This window comes from Bos mutus, chromosome 13 (genome assembly GCF_027580195.1).
Source record: "Bos mutus isolate GX-2022 chromosome 13, NWIPB_WYAK_1.1, whole genome shotgun sequence".
In the NCBI taxonomy this organism is placed as follows: Eukaryota; Metazoa; Chordata; class Mammalia; order Artiodactyla; family Bovidae; genus Bos; species Bos mutus.
In genome coordinates this window covers 42,659,865-42,683,483 of record NC_091629.1, presented here as the reverse complement: position 1 = coordinate 42,683,483, position 23,619 = coordinate 42,659,865, and the positions used below count along the sequence as shown (strand labels likewise).

Genomic DNA, 23,619 nt, shown 5'->3' with positions numbered 1-23,619 from the left:
CACTTAGGCTTGGTACACCTGGCGAGTATACTTGCGTGACAGGTCTAAAAGGAGGAGGGCGTGTAAGGTCTTGAGGTTTCCCCAAGGTTTTCCCCAGAGGAGGAGGGCTGTGGCAGCCCCGGACAAAGCAGGTGGGCAGGGAGGCGCGCGAAGAGCGTGACTGTGGACCGAGGTTGTCAGTAGGCGCCCTGACGCCTGGAGAGGAGAGCCCGGCTGCCCCAATCTCTCCAGGTGCGGCCCCGGCTCCGCCTCCGCGTCCCGCGTTGCTCAGCAACCGGTCTCCAAGGAGACTTGAGACGCTGAGCCCGAGGCCTGAGCGCGCGGGGGCGTGCCAAGACCCCAGGCCCCATGGCGCAGAAACCGATCAGCACGGCTGCGGCCGAGCGCATGAACCTCGTGGCCCAGGATGAGATCTGGTAAGGCCGGGGACTCAGTAACCCAGTGGGCTGGACCGTTCCCACCCAAAGTGTGCGCACCTGGCAGCCTCAGTTTTCCCACCAAGTCCTGGAAGTGGTCGACTTCTGGGCGCTAGGAGTGTGTGCTGGAGGTGGTGGGGGTGCCTTGCGGAAAGAGCCTTTCTCTTTCTCTTCTTTGGCCCACCACAGAGGCGTGAAACATTTTGCATCTGGCCCTACAGTCCTCCGCAAAGCTTTGCTTGTTGAGAGCCGACGGTTGAGTGCTTATTTTTAAGATTTACCCAATGTTTTAAAAAATCTTAATATTTGTTCTGGAACTCTCTTGCTTTTTCCATGATCCAGTGGATGTTGGCAATTTGATCTCTGGTTCCTCTGCCTTTTCTAAAACCAGCTTGAATATCTGGAAGTTCATGGTTCACGTACTGCTGAAGCCTAGCTTGGAGAATTTTGAGCATTACTTTACTACCGTGTGAGATGAGTGCAATTGTGTGGTAGTTTGAGCATTCTTTGCCATTGCCTTTCTTTGGGATTGGAATGAAAACTGACCTTTTCCAGTCCTGTGGCCACTGCTGAGTTTTCCAAATTTGCTGGCATATTGAGTGCAGCACTTTCACAGCATCATCTTTCAGGGTTTGAAATAGCTCAACTGGAATTCCATCACCTCCACTAGCTTCGTCCTGGTTTTAGAAAAGGCAGAGGAACCAGAGATCAAATTGCCAACATCCTCTGGATCATCAAAAAAGCAAGAGAGTTCAAGAAAAACATCTATTTCTGCTTTATTGACTATGCCAAAGCCTTTGACCATGTGGATCACAATCAACTGTGGAAAATTCTGAAAGAGGTGGGAATACCAGACCACCTGACCTGCCTCTTGAGAAACTTATATGCAGGTCAGGAAGCAACAGTTAGAAATGGACATGGAACAACAGACTGGTTCCAAATAGGAAAAGGAGTACGTCAAGGCTGTATGTTGTCACCCTGCTTATTTAACTTATATGCAGAATACATCATGAGAAACGCTGGGCTGGAAGAAGCACAAGCTGGAATCAAGATTGCCGGGAGAAATATCAATAACCTCAGATATGCAGATGACACCACCCTTATGGCAGAAAGTGAAGAGGAACTAAAAAGCCTCTTGATGAAAGTGAGAGAGGAAAGTGAAAATTTTGGCTTAAAGCTCAACATTCAGATAACTAAGATCATGGCATCCGGTCCCATCACTTCATGGTAGATAGATGGGGAAACAGTGGCTGACTTTATTTTTGGGGGCTCCAAAATCACTGCAGATGGCGATTGCAGCCATGAAATTAAAAGATGCTTACTCCTTAGAAGGAAAGTTATGCCCAACCTAGACAGCATATTAAAAAGCAGAGATATTACTTTGCCAACAAAGGTCTGTCTAGTCAAGGCTATGGTTTTTCCAGTGGTCATGTATGGATGTGAGAGTTGGACTATAAAGAAAGCTGAGCGCCGAAGAATTGATGCTTTTGAACTGTGGTGTTGAAGACTCTTGAGAGTCCCTTGGACTGCAAGGAGATCCAACCAGTCCATCCTAAAGGAGACCAGTCCTGGGTGTTCATTGGAAGGACTGATGTTGAGGCTGAAACTCCAATACTTTGGCCACCTCATGTGAAGAGCTGACTCATTGGAAAAGACCCTGATGCTGGGAGGGATTGGGGGCAGGAGGAGAAGGGGATGACAGAGGATGAGATGGCTGGATGGCCTCACCGACTCGATGCACATGAGTTTGGGTGAACTCTGGAAGTTGGTGATGGACAGGGAGGCCTGGCGTGCTGTGATTCATGGGGTCACAAAGAGTCAGACACAACTGAGTGACTGAACTGAACTGAGTATTTGTTCAGTTCGAAAGAGAGCACTTTATATTTACTCTTGCTTATCCTGGTTTTTCAACGAGTTTTAAAGAATTAAATTCATTTTCTAAAAAATTCATATTCAGTAAACATCTATAATGGATGTTTCTATTTGCCTTTCTGTCCCATTGCTAGGTAATATCCCATCTCTTTGAAGTTTTAACCAATATGGAAAGTTACTAATTTAGATACAAATAAATAAATGCAGTGTTAGTCACTCAGTAGTGTCCAACTCTTTGCAACCCCGTGGACTGTAATCTGCCAGGCTCCTCTGTCCATGTAATTCTCCAGGCAAGAATACTTGACTGGGTAGTCATTTCCCTTCACCAGGGGATATTTAGCAACAACAAACCATCATTGCTAACCTCTTAAACTTCAGTTATCTTATTTTCATCTCTTAAGACTTATACCATTTCCTTGAAAATCCTGTAATAGTCACTTCATATTTTTCTTTAAATTAGCTTTGTTTGACCTAATAAACTTCTTTTTATAGAAAACTTTATATCACTCTTGAAAATGGAAAGCCAGTGTTATTTGCAATAAATACAGGCTATTATTATTTTTTTAATCTTTATTTTTATCCAGGTACCCACAGTAGGAAATATTATACTACCATAGCAGGGTCTGTTTCCTCTGCTTAGAATGCCCTTTTCTCTCTTCCCCCACCAAACAAACTCCTACTTATCCTTCAAGACCCAAATCAGAGGGCCCCTCGTTGGTGAACAGAGCCAGTTAAGCCCTTAGACTGTTCTGCCCCATGTCACAGTGGCTGTTGAGCACTGGATAGGTAACTATTCCAAATTGGAATGAGCTATAATGGCACCCCACTCCAGTACTTTTGCCTGGAGAATCCCATGCATGGAGGAGCCTGGTAGGCTGCAGTCCATGGGGTCGCTGGAGTCAGACACAACTGAGCGACTTCACTTTCACTTTTCACTTTCGTGCATTGGAGAGGGAAATGGCAACCCACTGCAGTGTTCTTGACTGGAGAATCCCAGGGACAGGGAAGCCTGGTGGGCTGCCGTCTATGGGGTCGCACAGAGTCGGATACAACTGAAGCGACTTAGCAGTAGCAGCAGCATAAATATAAAACACTAGATTTCAAAAACTTCATGCCCCTAAAAAGTGACACCAGAATTAAATTTACCTGTTTATTTTCGCTTTTTTAAAAATGTGGCTCTAGAATATTTTAAGTACATATATGGCTCATCTTTCTGTCTCATGTTACACTTTCTTTGGAAATAGACTCAGCTTTAGGTGCTCAATGATTCCTAAAATGTCAGTGTTCACTCTTGCCATCTCCTGTTTGACCACTTCTGATTTACCTTGATTCGTGGACTTAACATTCCAGGTTCCTATGCAATATTGTTCTTTACAGCATTGGACTTTACTTCCATCACCAGTCACATCCATAACTGGGCGTTGCTTTTGTTTTGGCTCTGTCTCTTCATTCTTTCTGGAGTTATTTCTCCACTCTTCTCCAGTAGCATATTGGGCACCTACTGACCTGGGGAGTTCATCTTTCAGTGTCCTATCTTTTTGCCTTTTCATACTGTTCATGGTATTCTCAAGAATACTGAAGTGGTTTGCCGTTCCCTCTCCAGTGGACCATATTTTGTCAGAACTCTCCACCATGACCCACCCATCTTGGATATCTCTACATGGCATGGCTCATAGTTTTATTGAGTTAGACAAGGCTGTGGTCCATGTGATCAGTTTGGTTAGTTTCCTGTGATTGTGGTTTTCATTCTGTCTTCCCTCTGAGGGATAAGGATAAGAGGCTTATGGAAGTTTCCTGTTGGGAGAGACTGACTGTAGGGAAAACTGGGTCTTGTTCTGATGGGCAGGTCCATGCTCATCCAAAAAAGATGTCCTTTTCATTATAGGGGAATGAAATGCAAAAATAGGAAATTAAGAGATACCTGGAGTAACAGGCAAATTTGGCCTTGGAGTTCAAAATGAAGCAGGGCAAAGGCTAACAGAGTTTTTGCTAAGAGAATGCACTGGTCATAGCAACACCCTCTTACAACAACATAAGAGAAAACTCTACATATGGACATCACCAGATGGTCAATACCAAAATCAGATAGATTATATTCTTTGCAGCCAAAGGAGAAGCTCTATACAGTCAGCAAAAACAAGACCGGAGCTGACTGTGGCTCAGATCATGAACTCCTTATTGCCAAATTCCGGCTAAAATTGAAGAAAGTAGGGAAAACCACTAGACCATTCAGGTATGAAAAGAAAGTGAAAGTGAAGTCTCTTAGTCGTGTCTGACTCTTTGTGACCCCATGGACACCAGGCTCCTCCATCCATAGGATTTTCTAGGCAAGAGTACTGGATTGGGTTGCCATTTCCTTCTCCAGGGAATCTTCCTGACCCAGGGATTGAACCCAGGTCTCCTGCATTGTAGACAGATACTTTACCATGATCTAAATCAAATCCCTTACAATTATACAGTAGAAGTGACAAATAGCTTCAAGGGGTTGTATCTGATAGACCAAGTACCTGAAGAACTGTAGACAGAGGTTCGTGACATTGTACAGGAGGCAGTAATCAACACCATCTCCAAGAAAAAGAAATGCAGAAAGACAAAATGGTTATCTGAGGAGGCCTTACAAACAGCTGAGAAAAGAAAAGAAGTGAAAGGCAAAGGAGAAAAGGAAAGATAAACCCGTTTGAATGCAGAGTTCCAAAGAACAGCAGGAGAGATAAGAAAGCCTTCCTCAGTGATTGATGCAAAGAAATAAAGAAAAACAATAGAATGTGAAAGACTAGAGATCTCTTGAAGAAAATTAGAGATACCAAGAGAACATTTCACGCAAAGACGGGCACAATAAAGGACAGAAATGGTATGGACCTAACAGAAGCAGAAGATATAAAGAAGAGGTGTCAAGAACACACAGAAGAACTATACAAAAAGATCTTCATAACCCAGATAACCATGATGGTGTGATCACTCACCTAGAGCCAGACATCCTGGAATGCAAAGTCAAGTGGGCCTTAGGAAGCATCACTACAAACAAAGCTAGTGGAGAGGACAGAATTCCAGTTGAGCTATTTCAAATCCTGAAAGATGATGCTGTGAAAGTGCTGCACTCAATATGCCAGCAAATTTGGAAAACTCAGCAGTGGCCACAGGACTGGAAAAGGTCAGTTTTCATTCCAATCCCAAAGAAAGGCAGTGCCAAAGAATGTTCAAACTACTGAACAATTGCACTCATCTCATATGTTAGCAAAGTAACGCTCAAAATTCTCCAAGCCAGGCTTCAACAGTTACATGAACTGTGAACTTTCAGATTTTCAAGCTGGTTTTAGAAAAGGCAGAGGAGCCAGAGATCAAATTGCCAACATCCGTTGGATCATTGAAAAAGCGAGAGAGTTCCTGAAAAACATCTACTTCTGTTTTATTGACTATACCAAAGCCTTTGACTGGGTGGATCACAACAAACTGTGGAAAATTCTGAAAGAGATACCAGAATTTCTGGGAATACCAGACCACCTGACCTGCTTCCTGAGAAATCTGTATGCAGGTCAAGAAGCAACAATTAGAACTCAACATGGAACAACAGACTGGTTCCAAATAGGAAAAGGAGTACGTCAAGGCTGTATATTGTCACCCTGCTTATTTAACTTATATGCAGAGTACATCATGCGAAATGCTGGGCTGGATGAAGCACAAGCTGGAATCAAGATCACTGGAAGAAATATCAATAACCTCAGATATACAGATGATACCACCCTTATGGAGGAAAGCGAAGAAGAACTAAAGAGCTTTCATCACTTTCTTGATGAAAGTGAAAGAGGAGAGTGAAAAAGTTGGCTTAAAACTCAACATTCAGAAAACTAAGATCATGACATCCAGTCCCATCACTTCATGGCAAATAGATGGAGAAACAATGGAAACAGTGAGATCAGACTTTATTTTTCTGGGCTCCAAAATCATTGCAGATGGTGACTGCAGCCGTGAAATTAAAAGACGCTTGCTCGTTGGAAGAAAAGCTATGGCCAACCTAGACAGCATATTGAATCACAGAGACATAATTTTTCCAACAAAGGTCCATCTAGTCAAAGCTATGGTTTTTCCAGTAGTCATGTATGATTGTGAGAGTTGGACCATAGAGAAAGCTGAGCACTGAAGAAATGATGCTTTTGAACTGTGGTGTTGGAGAAGACTCTTGAGAGTTCCCTTGGACTGCAAGGAGATCAAACCAGTCAATCCTAAAGTAAATCAGTCCTGAATATTCCTTGGAAGGACTGATGCTGAAGCTGAAACTCCAATACTTTGGCTACTGATGTGAAGAACTGACTCATTGGGAAAGACCCTGATGCTGGGAAAGATTGAAGGTGGGAGAAGAAGGGGACGACAGAGGATGAGATGGTTGGATGGCATCACTAACTCAATGGACATGAGTTTGAGCAAACTCCAGGTGTTGGTGATGGACAGGGAAGCCTGGCATGATGCAATCCATGAGGTCGCAAAGAATCGGACATGACTGAGTGGTTTAACTGATTTAGGTGCTCAGCCCCTCCCCCCCGGGGAAATAGCTTGGGCCTCAGAAACTGTTGAGACATTAAAGGGGGCTTGGGGTGCAGACACTGGTTCCAAAAGAGGAAAGGAAACTTGAAAATCCAAATGAATAAATGTTTAATCAGTTTTTTGGTAAAAGACACACCTGCACTTCAACTGAAACTCACCTCAGCTCGTGGGTAGTTATGTATAAATTATATCACGTGTGCAGCAAAAGCAGGGCCAGGATTAGGGTGGAACAAACGAGGGGCCTGGGGTGCAGTGTTTAAGGAGGGCTCCCTGTCACGGTCATGCAGGTTCTGGCTCTGCCCTTGCAAGAACTGGGAATGGGTGCCTCCTTAAATTTTGCACCCTAGTACCTCACTCTGCCCTGGTCCTTGCTCTGGAAACAAAGGAACTTTACTTATACCTCCATCAGGATTTAACACTCCCCCATTACTGCAGGTCCAAGGGCCCCTAAAATAAGGGATCCAGTATCGAGATGACCCCTAGGGCAGAGGCAGCCCTAGTCTTGTCTGGTCCTTGATGTACTATCCAACCAGCATCTCTGGTTCTAAGACACGTGTCTCCCTTTCATGAATGACAATCCCCCAGTGACAGGGCCTCCCACTCTCTCCCTGTTTGGGAATCATCACTCAGTCCAGGTGCATCAATGAAGGTCAAATTCTCCCCAGGGCACCTTTTAGGGTTTGCTATGTCAACCCTTTTCAAATGTTGTACATCACTTAAGAACTCTTCCCCCCGCCTCCCCCTAGGAAATATCGCCTGAAGGCTGAAAACGAAGCACGGCAAAACTGGGCCCAGAATTGGGGATTTTTATCAACACCCTTCGAGGAGGTAAATGTAAAGTTGATGACCCTGGAGGTTATAGACCCAATCATTTCCAAGAATAAGTGGTTATGAAGTGTTTAATTCAAAGGAATAAATTTATAGAGCATGTTGAAGATGGCTGACACCTGAAAGTTCCTTTGATTTAAAAATTTATTGAGTTTTACTACATGCCAGGCACATTCTAGGTGCTTCATCCAAACCAGCTTGTTGAATCCATAAGACAAGCCCTGTGCAGAGAAGGATGCTATTTGAGGCCCATTTTACAAATGAGGAATTTGAGCTCTAAAAAGTACAAAGTTACACAGCTAAGAAAGGCACCAAAGGAAGATGCTGGTCTGGTTGATTCCAGGGCTACTCAGCCTTGGACTTGCCATCTGTAAAATGGGGTGATAGTCCTCACTGCCTCATTGGGTGACTGTGAGGTTCAGAGGGAAAGAAAGGAGAGGCCAAGTGAATATCTGCAAGATTATTAGGAAAATAACTCTTGGTATTTCCTACACCAGAAATGAGGGAAGGGACCAGAGATAATAAATAGGGAGTGTTGGGGACATCAGCAGAGACCTCTAACCCCAGCCAGAGGCACCAAGATCAGCCTTGCTGAGGGCTCACAGGCAAGACAGACTCAGCTGCATTTTCTGATTGTTCAAGAGAGTCTGGAAATTCAGATGCTTTAATGAAAATGTCTGAGTCTAGAATAGTGGCTCCATTTATAAAACACCATATAAAGACCCACATATATGTGGGCTTGTGTGGACTTCACCAGCATGGTGGCCAGCGGTTTGCAACCTTCCATGATATCCCTAGGACACAACATGAGGAAACCACGTTTCTCTAGAGGTGAGGCAGAATCACTCAAGGGCCGCATAATTCAAAACGTACTTGATTCTAGACCATATAAACCCCCTTTGTAATTCACCCTGTCCCACTGGCTCTGAAATTATGCCATTCTTAATGAGCTTTCTTAATACTTGGAGAGTTACACAATTTGAAATTTTATGCATAAAATGAGTCCTTATTAATATGATATGCATAAAGGAATCTGTATTAATAGTCTTCATGTGTAATTAAATCAGGATTTTGAAGAGCTCAAAATTGCTTTAAAAATTAAAAGTTGGGGGGTTGGAGGCTATCCTCCTAGTTTAGAGGCTGGTCCTGAACCTTGCTGGCAGGTTTTTAGTTTGAGTCCATAAGCTGTAACATGTTCTCACATCATGGGCAGGGCAGTAAATGGGCAGTCTGGGAGAGCCTGGGCCTGAGTTGGGCTGCCGGCAGGTCCCCACTCTGCCCCTTTCTAACATTGACCTGAGTCCCGCCTTTGTCACCTGAGAAGAGTCTTGTTCTGGGGGGACTGCGAAAGGAAGCTCCCGAAGGCTCAACCAGTGGGGCCCTGCCTCTGGGGATTGTGTTTCAGCTGATCAAGTGTGAAGAAGAACCAGCCACCCCAAAGCCCAAAATCGAGCTTCCTGAGCGGTTCCGCATCCGGCCGGTGACCCCAGTGGAGAAATACATCAAGGTTCGCAAAATCTTTTTAAGTACTTGTTTTCCTAAGTAAGAAATCTCCACCCCACCAGAAACGGTGTTGCTTCAGGTGGGCCAAGCCTTGGGCACAGGTAAGGACACAGCAGTGCCCAGGCCACAGGGACATGGGTTTCCAGTCCTTCCTAGGCCCACACATGGGAGACACAGCAGGTTATTGGTCTTTATATGTGCAGGACCTTAGAGTCCAGAGGAAGGAACTGGGATCTGAGCCTGATTTGCAGAGGGAAGCAGGGCTGCGGAATATTGAGAATTGCCTTCTTAAAATGTCACTCTTGTTGCTGAGTGAGTGACTGGGTCATCCAGAGGGGAGAAGACATAGATAGTATTCCTACCAAAGACCAGTCAGATGTGGATGTGGGGTAGATGCCTCTAGAAGTTGCTGAGCTCTGTATATCCCTGGTCTTCTCTCATGGGGAAAGTGAAAGTGTTAGTGGCTTAATCATGTCTGACTCTTTGCGACCCCATAAACTGTAGCCCACCAAGCTCCTCTGTCCATAACATTCTCCAGTCAAGAATACTGGAGTCGGTACCCATTTCCTCTTTCAGGGGATCTTTCCAACCCAGGGATCGAACACAGGTCTCCTGCCTTGCAGGCAGATTCTTTATGGTCTGAGCCACCAGGAAAGCCCTTCTCATGCCTTCTCTGTCATTTTAATCCTGGGTTCTGCTCTCCATCCACCTATGGAGCAGGCACTTCCGTGTCCCGATGTGGGGAGGGGGGATGAAAACTCAGGATGAAGGAGGCCAGGGATGGGTGAGTTCGATTCTGGATTTTCTTTCTCTGACACCCTCAGGGTCAGATGGGATGGCCAGCTTGTTTGAGTTAGGTGCTCAGTGGGTACGACCTATTAGCTGAATGAATGAAAGAATGCATTCCACTGAGATATTGAGAGGTTTCCTCTGCTGATTATACAGCAAGAGAGACTTGCTGACTTTTCTAGAAATGCAGCAAAATATAAATCATAAATTAAAATATCCATATACATACACTGACCCATGGTTAGCATTTGGGGGAGTTCTTCCAGATGCCTTCTACGCCTCATGTACCACCAATAAATGCTGGCTCATATTCTTTTATTATTGCCCTTTAGTTGCTCCCCATACTGAGTGCTTTACATGATTATCTTATTTCCACAACATCCCTGGAGAATGGATATAACTGCCATCAAACCCATTTTGCAGTTGAGGAAACCGAAGCTGACAAAGACTGAACAACTTTTCCAAGGTCAAGTGTATCTGATTTCAGAGCCCTGCTCTTAAGTGCTATCCTCAGCTACTCCTTCAACACACACACACACAAACTCATACATGCATATATACATATTTAAAAATAAAATTCCACAGACTGCTTTGTAATCTTTTTTCATTCAACAATATAGCCTATTTATCTTTCCATGCAGTCACCCATAGCATTCTGAATCATTAATATATTAATGACTGCATTTTTCTTAATTGTACGAATTGACCATAATTTATATAACTCTTCCCTTAACCCTGGACGGGCTTCCCTGGTGGCTCAGCTGGTAACGAATGCAATGCAGGAGACCCGGTTTCAATCCCTGGGTCAGGAAGATCCCCTGGAGAAGGGAATGGCTATCCACTCCAGTAATCTTGCCTGGGAAATCCCATTGACAGAGGAGCCTGGTGGCTCTAGTTCAATGGGTCACAAAGAGTCGGACACAACTGAGCAGCTAATATACACAATTTATACCATATTTTACACATTTTATACATCGTTTTTCTCTTAGCAGTTTATCTTCCAAGTCATCCCATCTCAGAACACACAGCTGCCTCCATCTTTTACATTGCTGTATAGTTTTCCGTGGTGTGGAGGGGCTGTGACTGAATGGGTCTTCAGGGGATGGACATGTGGGCTGTCCAGGCGCCTGCTGTGACACACAGGGCTGCAGTCAGCCTCCCACAATAATCTTGGTGCGTGCACATGCAGGTATTTGGATGTCTTACGATAAATGCTGAGAGGTGGATTGTCAGGTCAAAACATGTTTGTGTTTTCCTTTTTCATAGATGGCGGTAATGTTGCCCTTCACAGATTTTCCCTCTAGACCTTTGTTGACGGTGGTGTCTTCATCTCTTTGCCAGTCTGATGGGTGAAGTGTGAGCTCCCGGGGTGGATTCTGACTGCATTTCTCTTACAAGCTGGACTTGAAAGCTAGTCTGTGTGCCTGACAGCCAGTCTGGACCAGCATTGTGGAGAACTTGCTGGCTGGAGGAAACTGGCCCCGCCAGCATCTGTTCATGACCCTCCCTGCATGGGGCCTCTCAGGAGATTAATGTTAATAGTTCATCAAGAACATATGTTAAGGGGCTTCTGCCACCAGTGGCAGCTGGCCCACCAGGACTGTCCCCTCTCGCCACCGCCTCATTCAAAGATCCTTTGAGCTAAGCGTGAACTCATAACCCCAAGCATATTAAACCTCTTCATCTCAGTTCTTCTGCTTGAACGAATATTCCTCACTGCTGTCTTGGTTCAAATCCCCCCATAAGAGCAGAACAGAAGGTTATTTCAAATAGAAAGGCAAACCCTGCATAAGCATTCACCCACATTTTCCAAAAATTTTTCAAATTTCAAGGAATTGACAAATGAAATTGTGTTTTTTCATTTCAGATAGAATCCCATTTCCTTTTTGGTTTTTAATTAAAATCAATTTCTTTCACTCCTGTGGTATCTATGGTTTGGTGTGTGTGTGTGTGTTTACACACGTATCATAAAGCCTTCTAATCAAATCTGGAAGGTCTATAACTGCCAGGATACCATCTGACAATATTGCCATATATTTTATAAAGGGCACTATAAACTGTGGCTCCCCTGGTGCCTCAGTGGTAGTGAACCTGCCTGCCAATGCAGGAGACACAGGAGATACAGGTTTGATCCCTGGGTCAGGAATCTCCCCTGGCGAAGGAAATGGCAACCCACTCGAGTATTCTTGCCTGGAGAATCCCACGGACAGAGGAGCCTGGCGGGTTACAGTCCATGGGGTCTCAAAGAGCCAGACACGACTTAGCAACTGAACAACTATGAACTATAATAGTCTCTATATCTGCACCTTGCTTTTGTTTCTCTTTTTTGCTCTTTTACCAAATGAAAGTTATTTTACTGGAGGTCATGAATTAAATATGTTAAACGTTATGAGATAAAAAGACATGTTTGATGATTGATCATTATTTTCAGGGAACATGTGATCTCTGAGTCCAGCGGGTTGGTGCGTACTTACATTCAGTGAAACTTACTTAGGGACACTGGCTCTTCTTTCTGTCTTTTCTGACTTTTTTCTTCACTTTATTGACCTATAATTGACATACATTACTGAGTAAGTATAAAATACACAGCATCAGAAGTTGACTTACGTACATCATGAAATGATTATCACGCTAGGATTAGTGAAGATCCATCAGTCACTTCAGTCATGTCCGACTCTGTGTGACCCCATAGACGGCAGCCCACCAGGCTCCCCCTGTCCCTGGGATTCTCCAGGCAAGAACACCGGAGTGGGTTGCCATTTCCTTCACCAATGCATGACAGTGAAAAGTGAAAGTGAAGTCGCTCAGTCGTGTCCAACTCTTAGCGACCCCATGGACTGCAGCCTACCAGGCTTCTCCATCCATGGGATTTTCCAGGCAAAAGTACTGGAGTGGGGTGCGACTTAGCATATCATCTCATACAGATACAAAATTTAAGAACTAGAGAAACATTCCTCCTTGTGATGAGAATTCTTAGGATTTATTCTCTTAATCGTAACTGTTTTTGTATATAACATAGAGCAGCATTCATTATATTTATCATGTTGTACATTATATCCCTGGTATTTTTTATCTTATAACTCGAAGCTTGTACCTTTTGACCACCTTCATCCTATCCCCCTCCTCTCCGGCCTTTCCTCTGGTAACCTCAAAACTGATCTCTTTTCCTATGAGTTTGTTTTAGAAGTATAATTGACCTACAATGCTGTTGGTTTCTGTTATACAGCATAGTGACTCAGTGTTTCTAAACATTTCAAAATGATCACAAGTCTAGTTATGATCTGTCACCATACAAAGATATTACATAATTACTGACTATATTCCCCACACTACGTTTCATACCGTGACTCATTTATTTTGTAGCTGGAAGTCTGTACCTCCTAATCTCCACCTATTTCTCTCCTCCTCCACCTCCCCTCTGGCGACTACCTGTGTGCTCTCTGTTTCTGTGACTCTGTTTCTGTTGTTCATTTGTTTTTTAAGAATCCATATGTAAGTGAAATCATGCAGTATTTGTCTTTCTCTGTCTGACTTATTTCACTGCTAAGAATTCTTCTAGGCCCACCTATGTTGTCACCAGTGGGAAGATTTCATTAGTTTTATTGCTGAGTAATATCCCGTTGTGTGTACAGACCACATCTTTATTCATTCACCTATTGATGGGCATTTAGATTGCTTCCTTATCTTGGCTATTGCAAATAATGGTTCAGTTAACATTTATTGTCATTTAGTCGTTGTCATGTCCAACTCTTTGTGACCACATGAACTGCAGCACACCAGGCTCCTCTGTCCTCCACTATATCCCACAGTTTACTCAAACTCATGTCCATTGAGTTGGTGATGCCATCCAACCATCTCATCCTGTGTCATCCCCTTCTCCTCCTGCCCTCAATCTTTCCTAGCATCAGGGTCTTTTCCAGTGAATCGGCTCTTCGCATCAGGTGGCCAAAGGATTGGAGCTTCAGCTTCAGCATCAGTCCTTCCAATGAATATTCAGGGTTGATTTCCTTTAGGATTGACTGGTTTGACCTCCTTGCAGCCCAAGGGACTCTCAAGAGTCTTCTCTAACACCACAGTTCAAAAGCATCAACACTTTGGCACTCAGCTTTCTTTAACATGTTCAATTAACATAGAGTTGCATATATCTTTTTGAATTACTGCTTTCATTTACTTTAGATAAATATCCAGGAGTGGAATTGTTAGATCCTACAATAGTTCTATTTTTACTTTTCTAACAAACTGTTTTCCACAGTGACTGCACCAGTTTACATCCCACCAACAATGGCACCCCACTCCAGTACTTTTGCCTGGAAAATCCCATGGACGGAGAAGCCTGGTAGGCTGCAGTCCATGGGGTCGCTAAGAGTCGGACACGACTGAGCGACTTCACTTTCACTTTTCACTTTCATGCATTGGAGAAGGAAATGGCAACCCACTCCAGTGTTCTTGCCTGGAGAATCCCAGGGACGGCAGAGCCTGGTGGGCTGCTGTCTATGGGGTCACACAGAGTCGGACATGACTGAAATGACTTAGCAGCAGCAGCAGCAACAGTGCATGAGGGTTCCCTTTCCTCCACATCATTGCCAACACATTACTTGTTGTCTTTTTGATGATGGCCACTCTGACAGGTGTGATGTTTGGTGACACTGAACATTTTCGTGTGACTATTAACTGCCTGTATATCTTCCTTGGGAAAATGTCTACTAGGGTGCTCTGCCTACCTTTCAATCAAGTTGTTTGTTTCTGTGATGCTGAGTTATACGAGTTCTTTGTACATTTTGGATATTAACCCTTAATCGGATACGTTTGCAAATATCTTCCCCCGTTCAATAGGCGGCCTTTTTTGTCCTATTGATTGTTTCCATTTAGTTTGATGTAGTACCCACTTGTTTACGTTTGCCTTAGGAGACATATCCAAAAAATTATTGCTAAGACCAACATCAGAAAGTGTGCTGCCAATGTTTTCTTCTGGAAGTTTTATTATTTCAGATCTTAGCTTTAAGTCTTTAATCCATTTGAGTTCATTTCTGTGCATGATGTGAGAAGTAGACCAGTTTGCTTCTTTCCCATGTTGTTGTTTCGTTGCCAAGTCATGTCCGACTCTTGTGACCCCATGGACTGTAGCCCGCCTGGCTCCTCTGTCCGTGGGATTATCCAGGCAAGAATACTGAACTGTGGGTTGCCACTTCCTCCTCCAGGGGATCTTCCCCACCCAAGGATCAAACCTGGGTATCCCATGTCTTCTCCACTGCAGGCAGATTCTTTACACATTGAGCCATTGGGTAGCTGTCCAGTTTTCCCAACACCATGTTTCCCAGAGGATGTCTTTTCCCCATTATATATCCTGCCTCCTTTCAGGTGGATTAAGGCCCCATAGAAGTGCAAGTTCATTTCTGGGCTCTCTGTTCTATTCCATTGACCCATGTGTCTGTTGGTGGTCTATACCAGGGTTCTTTCTGTCTTCTCCACACCAGGTCTCACACGCCGATCCTGATGCGTCTGGAGACACACCTCCTGTGGCTGTGGCCCAAGGCAACTCATCCTCTGTCCTTCTATTGCAGGTGCTTCCCTCCCCCCCAGTCCCGAAGACCACACAGGGCTTCATCGGCTGGCGGTCCGGGGTGCCAGGCCTGAACAAGTGTCTGGAGCACGACTATGAGATCAGAAGCTGCAAAGGGGCATATGCCAAGGAGCTAAACTGGCCGAAACAAGGCATACACTGAGTCCAGATGGAGACCCCGGCCCCTGGGGCAAGGAAGGGCAGACCGTCAGCCCCAGTGCCCGTGCCCAGGAAAGGACAAGCTCCAGACCTCCCCCTGAGGTCAGAGTTCCCCCCAACACGTGTTCATGGGATGCTGTTGCAAAGAACACAAAACAGTCCTTAGACATTTTCATCAGTTCTTCCCTTCTGGAACATTCTTGTAATGCATTCATTCTTGGCTAATGCAATGAATAAGGCAAAATAGACTCCCTGAATGTTTTTTCATACCTTGAGAAATTTCAGGGATAGCTTTAAAAGACACAATGTGATCTCATTTTTAAATATTTGTCTAAATCCTTATTGTCGTCTTCCATCCCCTTTCTCACCATCCTTGTTAAGATGAGGTGGTTGGCCAGGTGTTTCTGTACCTCAGCACCCCTGGGCCTGCTTTTCAGGAGGAATAACGTGCTCTGAGGACCCCTCCACAGTCATTCCCCAGGATATCGGCAATATGTCAACAGCTTTAAAGCAGAAACAAGCACAAAATTAGCAGTGAGCACAGATTTCCAGGAAGGATGGGTTTCCCAGTGCTCCCTAGAAACCCCATCCTGACCTGGTCTGCCCCCCACCCAACCACCCTCCCACCCACTACAGCAAAGACAGCAGCTGAGCTGGCCAGCGTCCTTCCCCTGGGGGCCTTTGACATCCACCCTGTGGTCAGCATTTGAGTCCACTGCCGTCTCTGAGGCTTGGCTCCAGTTCCTACAAATGGGGGTGGACGTGGGGAGTGGGGCATCCAGTTGGTGCAAGAGGACCAAGAGGAGCAGCCAACAGGCCCTTGGGCCCCACCAGCTGGACCCCAGGGAGCCGGAGAGGGGAGAGTTTACACGTGGCCTGTGGAGGCCTGTGTTTCGTTTCTGAGTAGCAGAGGATGGTGTCTCCTTCAGCCCCGGGGTGGGCAGGGCAGGGCAGCAACATCAGTTACCTGCCCTCCATGACGTCACGCTCCTTCCTCCTCTTGGTGGTCCCAGTGTCACTGTTGATGGGGTGGGTTCCTCCCTGTGTTTGCTTGACCGAGGTGGGCTGCAAGCACTTGTACCTGGTGGAACCCACCTGCGAGGCCCACCCATCCTCCTGCTCACCTTCCTGTCCAGGTGTGGTGGGTATGCTTTACCAACCCAAGATTCCCTCATCTAGAAACGTCCCCTGACCCTAGCATGCTAGGCCTCAACTAGCACACTTCTAAAGGGGCTCTGTGACTCTGGGGCACCCAGTGCTAGGGGGAGAGGATTATTGCTGAGTCTGGGCCACCATCCCCTCCAAGTTCTGGGCTCAGTGTCGGAACCCCACAGGCCCTGGGGGAGAATTGCTCTTGTTCGGGGAGTGGTTCTCTATAAAGTCTGCAGGATGTTCCCTGAGGGATCGGTCTCCCTACTACCCCGGGGGTGGGGGATGGGGCCTGGCTGCAGACAGCTGCGGAGCCAGTTGATCAGACACTGAGAACAGAGGCACAGCACAGAGCCTCCTCCCAGCCTTCTCGATGGTTCTCTGCCCCTCAAGGCTTGCCTCCAAACCAGAGAAGGAAACTCGGGCTCTCACAGGCTACCTGGCCTGAAAGAGCCAGAACACAAGAGAATCAGCCCTTCAAGATGCCTGGTCATTCCCTCTGAGCATGGTGCCTGCCCTTATCGCCTGCCGCGTGGATCACATGGACCACGGCCGCCAGGAAATCCCTCAGTCATCCTGCTGATATCCCAGGGGCCACACATACAAAGGAGAGATGCCACAGCTCTTCAGGTCCTGAGAAACAGACGGCCAAGGTATTACGGGATGAACCGTGTACTCCCCAAGAAAGATCTGTCGTAGTTCTAACCTCCAGCACTTGTGAATGTGGCCTGATTTAGAAACAGGGTCATTGCAGAGGGAATTAGTTAAATTAGGATGAAGTCATACTGGAGTTGGGGCGGGGAGACTTAATCCAATATGACTGGTGTCCTTGTAAGAAGAGCAGAGACACAGGGAGGAGACGGCCAGGTGGAGACACAGACACATGGGGAAGAAGCCATGTGATGAGGCAGAAATTGGAGTGATGTATCCACAAGCTTCCCTGGTGGCTTGATGATAAAGAATCTGCTTGCCAACGCAGGAGACGTAGGTTCAATCCCTAGGTCAGGAAGATTCCCTGGAGGAGGAAATGGCAACCCACTCCAGTGTTCTTGCCTGGATAATCCCATGGACAGAGGAACCTGGTGGGTTAGAGTTCGTGGGGTCGCAAAGAGTCAGACATGACTGAGTGATTAAACAGCAGCAATCTATAAGCCAAGGATGCTGAGAATCGCCAGCAAATCACCAGAAGCTGGGAATAGACAAGGCAGGATTCCACCCACACCTGGATTGCCCTGGGAGAGGACCAACTCCTGTTGCTTAAGTCACCCGGCTTGTAGTCCTTGGTTACAGCCATGCCGGAGCCAGGCAGAGTCTGGAGTAGATTTCACTGCCTCCTCTCCCTGCTCAGAAAACACTGTCTTCGGAGCATTTGTCTTTCACTGCTCTTGATCCAGGCTGTGTTCACATGAGACCAGGTCATGTGGCTCATTCACCTCCAAAGATGTCTCCAATCACCCAGATGTTGAGCCCGATGTAGACTAAACACCAGGATGCTCGGCCAAGTCCTCCCCACTTAAATCCTAATGTTTTGGCATCTCGGTCATTGCTGCAGGCAAGGCATCTACCCTTGAAGAAACCCATGTCCCTTGTTGTGATCAGATGCCGCTGCAGTCGAGCGGAGCAGCCAGACTCTTGTGTCTGCCAGCTTCGTCTCGACCCCACCAGGACCACATTCCCGTCTGACTGCTGTGCGTGACACAGCACATCCCTGCGGCCCAAATGTGATTCTGATTTTTCTTTTTGTTCTAATTTCTGATCATAAAATGAATCTGAGAGCCATCTTCCATGACAGTTTGTCAACAAAAATGTCTAGCAAAATGGATGGGCTCCCTTTTGTCTGGACCCCAATTCAATATATCTGGTTTGACTCTTCTGAAACTTTTTTTTGGCTGTGCTGAGTCTTTGTTGCTTTACACAGGCTACTCTAGTTGTGGGCTTCCCTGGTGGCTTAGACAGTAAAGAATCTACCCACAGTGTGGGAGACCTGGATTTGATCCCTGATTGGAAGGATCCCCTGCAGAAGGGAATGGCTACCCACCTGTATTCTTGCCTTGAGAATTCCATGGATAGAGGAGCCTGGCAGGCAACAGTCCATAACGTCAGAGTTGGACACGACTGAGCACCTTTCACTCCTTCACTCCTCTCTAGTTGTGGCGAGCGGGGGCTGCTTTTCACTGCAGTGTGTGGGGTTCTCATTGCAGTGGTTTCTCTTATTTCAGAGCACAGGCTCTAAGGCACATGGGCTTCCATAGTCGCGGCATATGGGCTTAGCTGCCCTGCAGCATGTGAGATCCTCCCAGACCAGGGATTGAACCTGTGCCCCCTGTATTAGCAGACAGATTCTTATCCTCTGTATCACCAGGGACATCCTTCTTCTAAAACTTTAATTCTCACTTTAATTCGTTGGTCTGTGTTAATCAGTAGCCAGGCTGTAGGGAGACTGGTCAGTACTGTCAAAGGAAATGATCTGGAGGAGTAGAGCAGACCACGCCGTGGCTGAACAGCTGGACCTTCAGAAAGACCAGAAGTCTGGGTTCTAAAGGTTTTCAGGGCTCTCCTGGCCCTGGTGCCCACTGTGTACCAGCAGAGGAAATGGGCGCATCCATACTTAGATCTGGTGGACTTCAGTTCCTTGAGGGAATAGAAATTCAAGAGATTCGGATCAACCCTATGTGCTGTCGGTGGGAATGTAAATTGACATGCTGCTATAGGAAACAGTCATGAAGATTCCTCTAAAAGTTTAAAATAGAACTGTCATATGATCCAGCAGTTCCACGTTTGGGCATTTATCTGAAGGATATGAAATCTCTATTTGGAAGAAATATCTACACCTCCGTGTTCACTGTAGCATTTTGCACAGGGTCTAGGTTTGGAAACAAGCTAAGTGCCCATCGATGGATGAACACAAGAAAATGTGGTGTGTGTATATACAAAGAAATGCCATTCACCATCAAAAGGAAGGAAACCCTGCATTTGCAACAACACAGATAGACAGAGAACACGATGCTAACTCAGAGAAAGACAAATGCTGTATGATTTCACTTCTATGTGAAATCTTAAAAAAAAATGCAGTCTCTTAGAGACAGAGCACAGATTGATGGTTGTCAGACGTGGGGGGTGGTGAAAATGGGTGAAGGAGGTCAAACGTACAAACTTTCAGTTATAAGGTAGATGAATCGTACGGCATGCACAATTGTATGTAACATTCAGCATGGTGACCATAAACTCTAAGATTTCTTTAAAGAGAGGGAGAGACTCAAATCAAAATCTGAAGACACACGTCCTCCAGACAATGAGAACACAAACACATTTAAATTTCCAGAAGACTATTTAACACTCTTTGCTACTTAATTTAGATAATGCTTACTCCAATTTATGTCCATGTGTCTAACACCCCATAAAACTACTTCTACTTAAAACATTGATGTACAGAGATTCTTTTTTACCCTTTTGTGCTGGTCAATACACAGGTAGTTAGGTTTTGTAAACGAACTAACATCTCAGAAACCTCAGTTGGTAGGATTTTTTTTTCCTGCCTCCAGTAATATATTCACCAACTAACCACATATACGTTTTATTTGAAAAATAAAAATGAGACAACGTTCCTGCCCGTCTCACTTGACACTGCCCGGAGCCTCCCCACCCCAACCCCCCGGATTCAGACGACCTGAGTAATTTGGTTGGCACTCATGGGCTTGTAATGGAGCAGAAATGTCCAGCCAAAGGACATCTGAGAATGGGAGTGGACAGCATCAAGGAGTCCATCACCCTGGACCGTCTCAAACTTGACATTTAATCTATGGAAATCAACCTCCTTGTGGGTGTCCAAATGACCTCATAAATGTCACCACATTTCCAAGGTCAAGACGAGGCTGGCGAACCTGGATACAAGATGCTGAAATACATCACAGCAATGACCATCCAGACGGCCTCAGTCTAAATGAGAGACCTCGGAAATGAAGCAAAACATAATCGGGCCAAGGACTCGGAATGGATGCTGTCACAAGCACAGCTCATCCAAGACAAATTAGAAACTCTGATGCTTGAGTTTCAAGAAAATGACATGATCGAAGGAAGTAAAGCTAGTGGAAAACACATCTCTTGCTCTTACGTGTTCAAACACACCAGAGTACCCACCCAATGGACCCTGGGCTTTCAGCATCCACAGCATGGGACCAGAGGTGTCTGAGAATTTAGAGCTTTGTAGATTTTAGATGGTGCATATATTATGTATTACATAACCCTTCTGCTAAGGTCTGGGGCTTCCCTGATGGCTCAGACAGTAAAGAATCCATCTGCGAAGTGGGAGACCCAAGTTTGATCCCTGGGTTGGGAAGATCCCCTGGAGAAGGAAATGACAGCCCACTCCAGTATTCTTGCCTGGAGAATAACATGGACTGAGGAGCCTGGCGGGCTATAGTCCATGGGTTCACAAAGAGTCAGACACGACTGAGCGACTAACTCTTTCACTTTGACTTTCTGGTATGATCTAGGGCAGCCCCTCCAAATGAAATCCATTTGTATTTTTGTTGTAAAATGTATGAATGCTCACACTGAAAGGAATCAAGACTCTAAAGATTCTTGGTTCAGATTTTGCTACCAAATGAACTTTGCTGTCAAATGAGTATTTCTGGACCTGGAAGTGTTTTGGAGTTTGGAATTGGTAAGTCATCTGTCTTGGACATAAAATATTGTCACCACTTCCCAGATGAGGTTACAACAGGCTATGACTCCAGGCCCAGCTGTGTTCTCCTCTCCGTCTCCCTCCTGTTTCTTTTCTCTCTCTCTCTCTCTCTCTCTCTCTCTCTCCCCCTGATGAGGCTGGCTGCCATGTCATGAGATGCCTGGTGGAGATGCTCACATGCCAAGAAACTGAGGGAAACCACTGTCCAACAGCTCATACGGCCTTGACCCTATGGCCCATGAGGAACTGAATCCTGCCAGTGATCCCATGAACAAGCCTGAACCCGATCCTTCCCTATGGAGCTTTGCGATGGCCACAGCCTGCGAGAGACCCCGACCCAGGGGACCCAGACAGGCTGCACCCAGGCTCCTGGCCCCCAGAAGCTGGGAGGCCACAAATGGTGTTTTAAGCCGCTCAGTTTGAGGGTAATTTGTTACACAGCAGAAGCTAACACCATTTGTGTGGTTTTTGGAAATAACTCATCAATAAAAGCTGTTTCCTCTGCTTTAAAAAAAAATGACTCGGTCATGTTTGTGTATGGCAGAAACCAACACAATTATCCTTCAGTTAAAAATACAGAAAAAAGTGAGTTTGAGCAAAAGTGACATAAAAAGGAAGAAGTTACTGAGACGTACTACAACATGGAAGAACTTCAGACATGTGATGCAAGTGAAAAAAGCCAAACGTAGATCGCCCATTATATGCTCCCATTTGCACAAAACGTCCAGATTAGGCAAATAAACAGGGACAGAAAGTAGATCTGTGGCTACCAGGGTCTGGAGGAAGGGGGCTTGAGGATCGCCAGCTAATGGGTACAGGGTTTCCTCTTGGGGCAATAAAGAAGCTTTGGGACTAGACAGAGGCAATGATTGTACAACATGGTGAATCCATGAAACAACACTGAGCTATATCTTTAAAATGGTTCTTTTTACGTAATGTGAGTTCAGCTCAATTTTTCTTAAAATGACTGAAAGTTATATTAAGTTGTCAATTCTGGGTAATGTGCATGAAATTACTCTTTTATGTATATTTTTTTATATACCCGACATAGATAACACAGAGACATATATTTCCCACTGCAGAGGGCAAGCTGAGTACAACCAGCCCTCAAGCCACCAGTTTGCCACGTCAGATCTCAGTCATTCATGGAGGCCATGTGGTCACTGCCTCTGTTGGCCATCTCCGCCCCATGGACCTGTTTAGTGGGATCTTTCCCAGCCTCAGGAAAACAGTTCTGGTGGGATCAGAGATAAAAATAAATCTGCAGGATGCTGGGCCAGAGAAGCCAGATACAGAAGAGAACGTGTTGTATGATTCCATTTATATAAAGTGCAAAAACAGACAAACCGAATGGATGCTGAGAGAAGTCAGCATGGTAGCATCTTTTTGGGGCTGGGACAGGCAACGGGAGGGGGTGGTCACATTCCAGGTCTCAGTCTGGATGCCAGTGACACAGGCATGTTCTGTTGGTGAAAACACATCAGGCTGAGCACTTATGATGCATGCATATTCCCATCAGACTCCTCTGTCCATGGGATTCTCCAGGCAAGAATACTGGAGTGGGTATCCATTCCCTTCGCCAGGGGATCTTCCCAACCCAGGGATCAAACCCAGGTCTCCCACACTGCGGGCAGATTCTCTACCATCTGACCCACCAGGGAAGAATGTATTATGATAGACTTCAGTATTAAAAAGTTTAAAAGTAAATAATAAATGCATAAATCCATTGGATACATTTAGGAGATTCATTTAGGAGATACATTTAATTTCCTGCCAAACTTTTGAAACACTGGCCAGGGGCTTGGCTTCAGGTGGCAAGCTCCAAGATGGGCAGGTTTGTGGCTCCAGTCCTCCAGGCCCTGGGATGCTGTTCAGATGCCATTTAAGGAAATCAACACTCAGGAGGTGGATGGAAAATGCTTATTACAACTTCTCTCTTGTGCAAACAGGAGTGTGTCTTATCCCCTGCTCAGGGTCCTCTCTGCACTTAATCTTAGCCAGAAGGCCAAGAAGCTCAGGGTCCCCTCTGGAGATTAAGAGCTAAGTGCCTGCAATTTATCACTTCAGCCCCACCCAGCACAGGGAGCAGAGGGTCCAAAGCCACTCTCACGGACCCTGAG

The 23,619-nt window shown here is 45.6% G+C and overlaps 1 protein-coding gene across 1 annotated transcript; it reads left to right on the top strand.

Moving 5' to 3' along the window:
* The first annotated feature begins 200 nt into the window (after positions 1 to 200).
* Positions 201 to 21,952, top strand: CIMIP1 (ciliary microtubule inner protein 1). Its single transcript, XM_005887981.2, has 4 exons — positions 201 to 416; positions 7,574 to 7,655; positions 9,061 to 9,162; positions 15,509 to 21,952. The coding sequence occupies exons 1-4, from the start codon at positions 349 to 351 to the stop codon at positions 15,668 to 15,670; spliced, it is 414 nt and encodes a 137-aa protein (XP_005888043.1). The 5' UTR covers positions 201 to 348; the 3' UTR covers positions 15,671 to 21,952.
* The last annotated feature ends 1,667 nt before the right edge of the window (positions 21,953 to 23,619 follow it).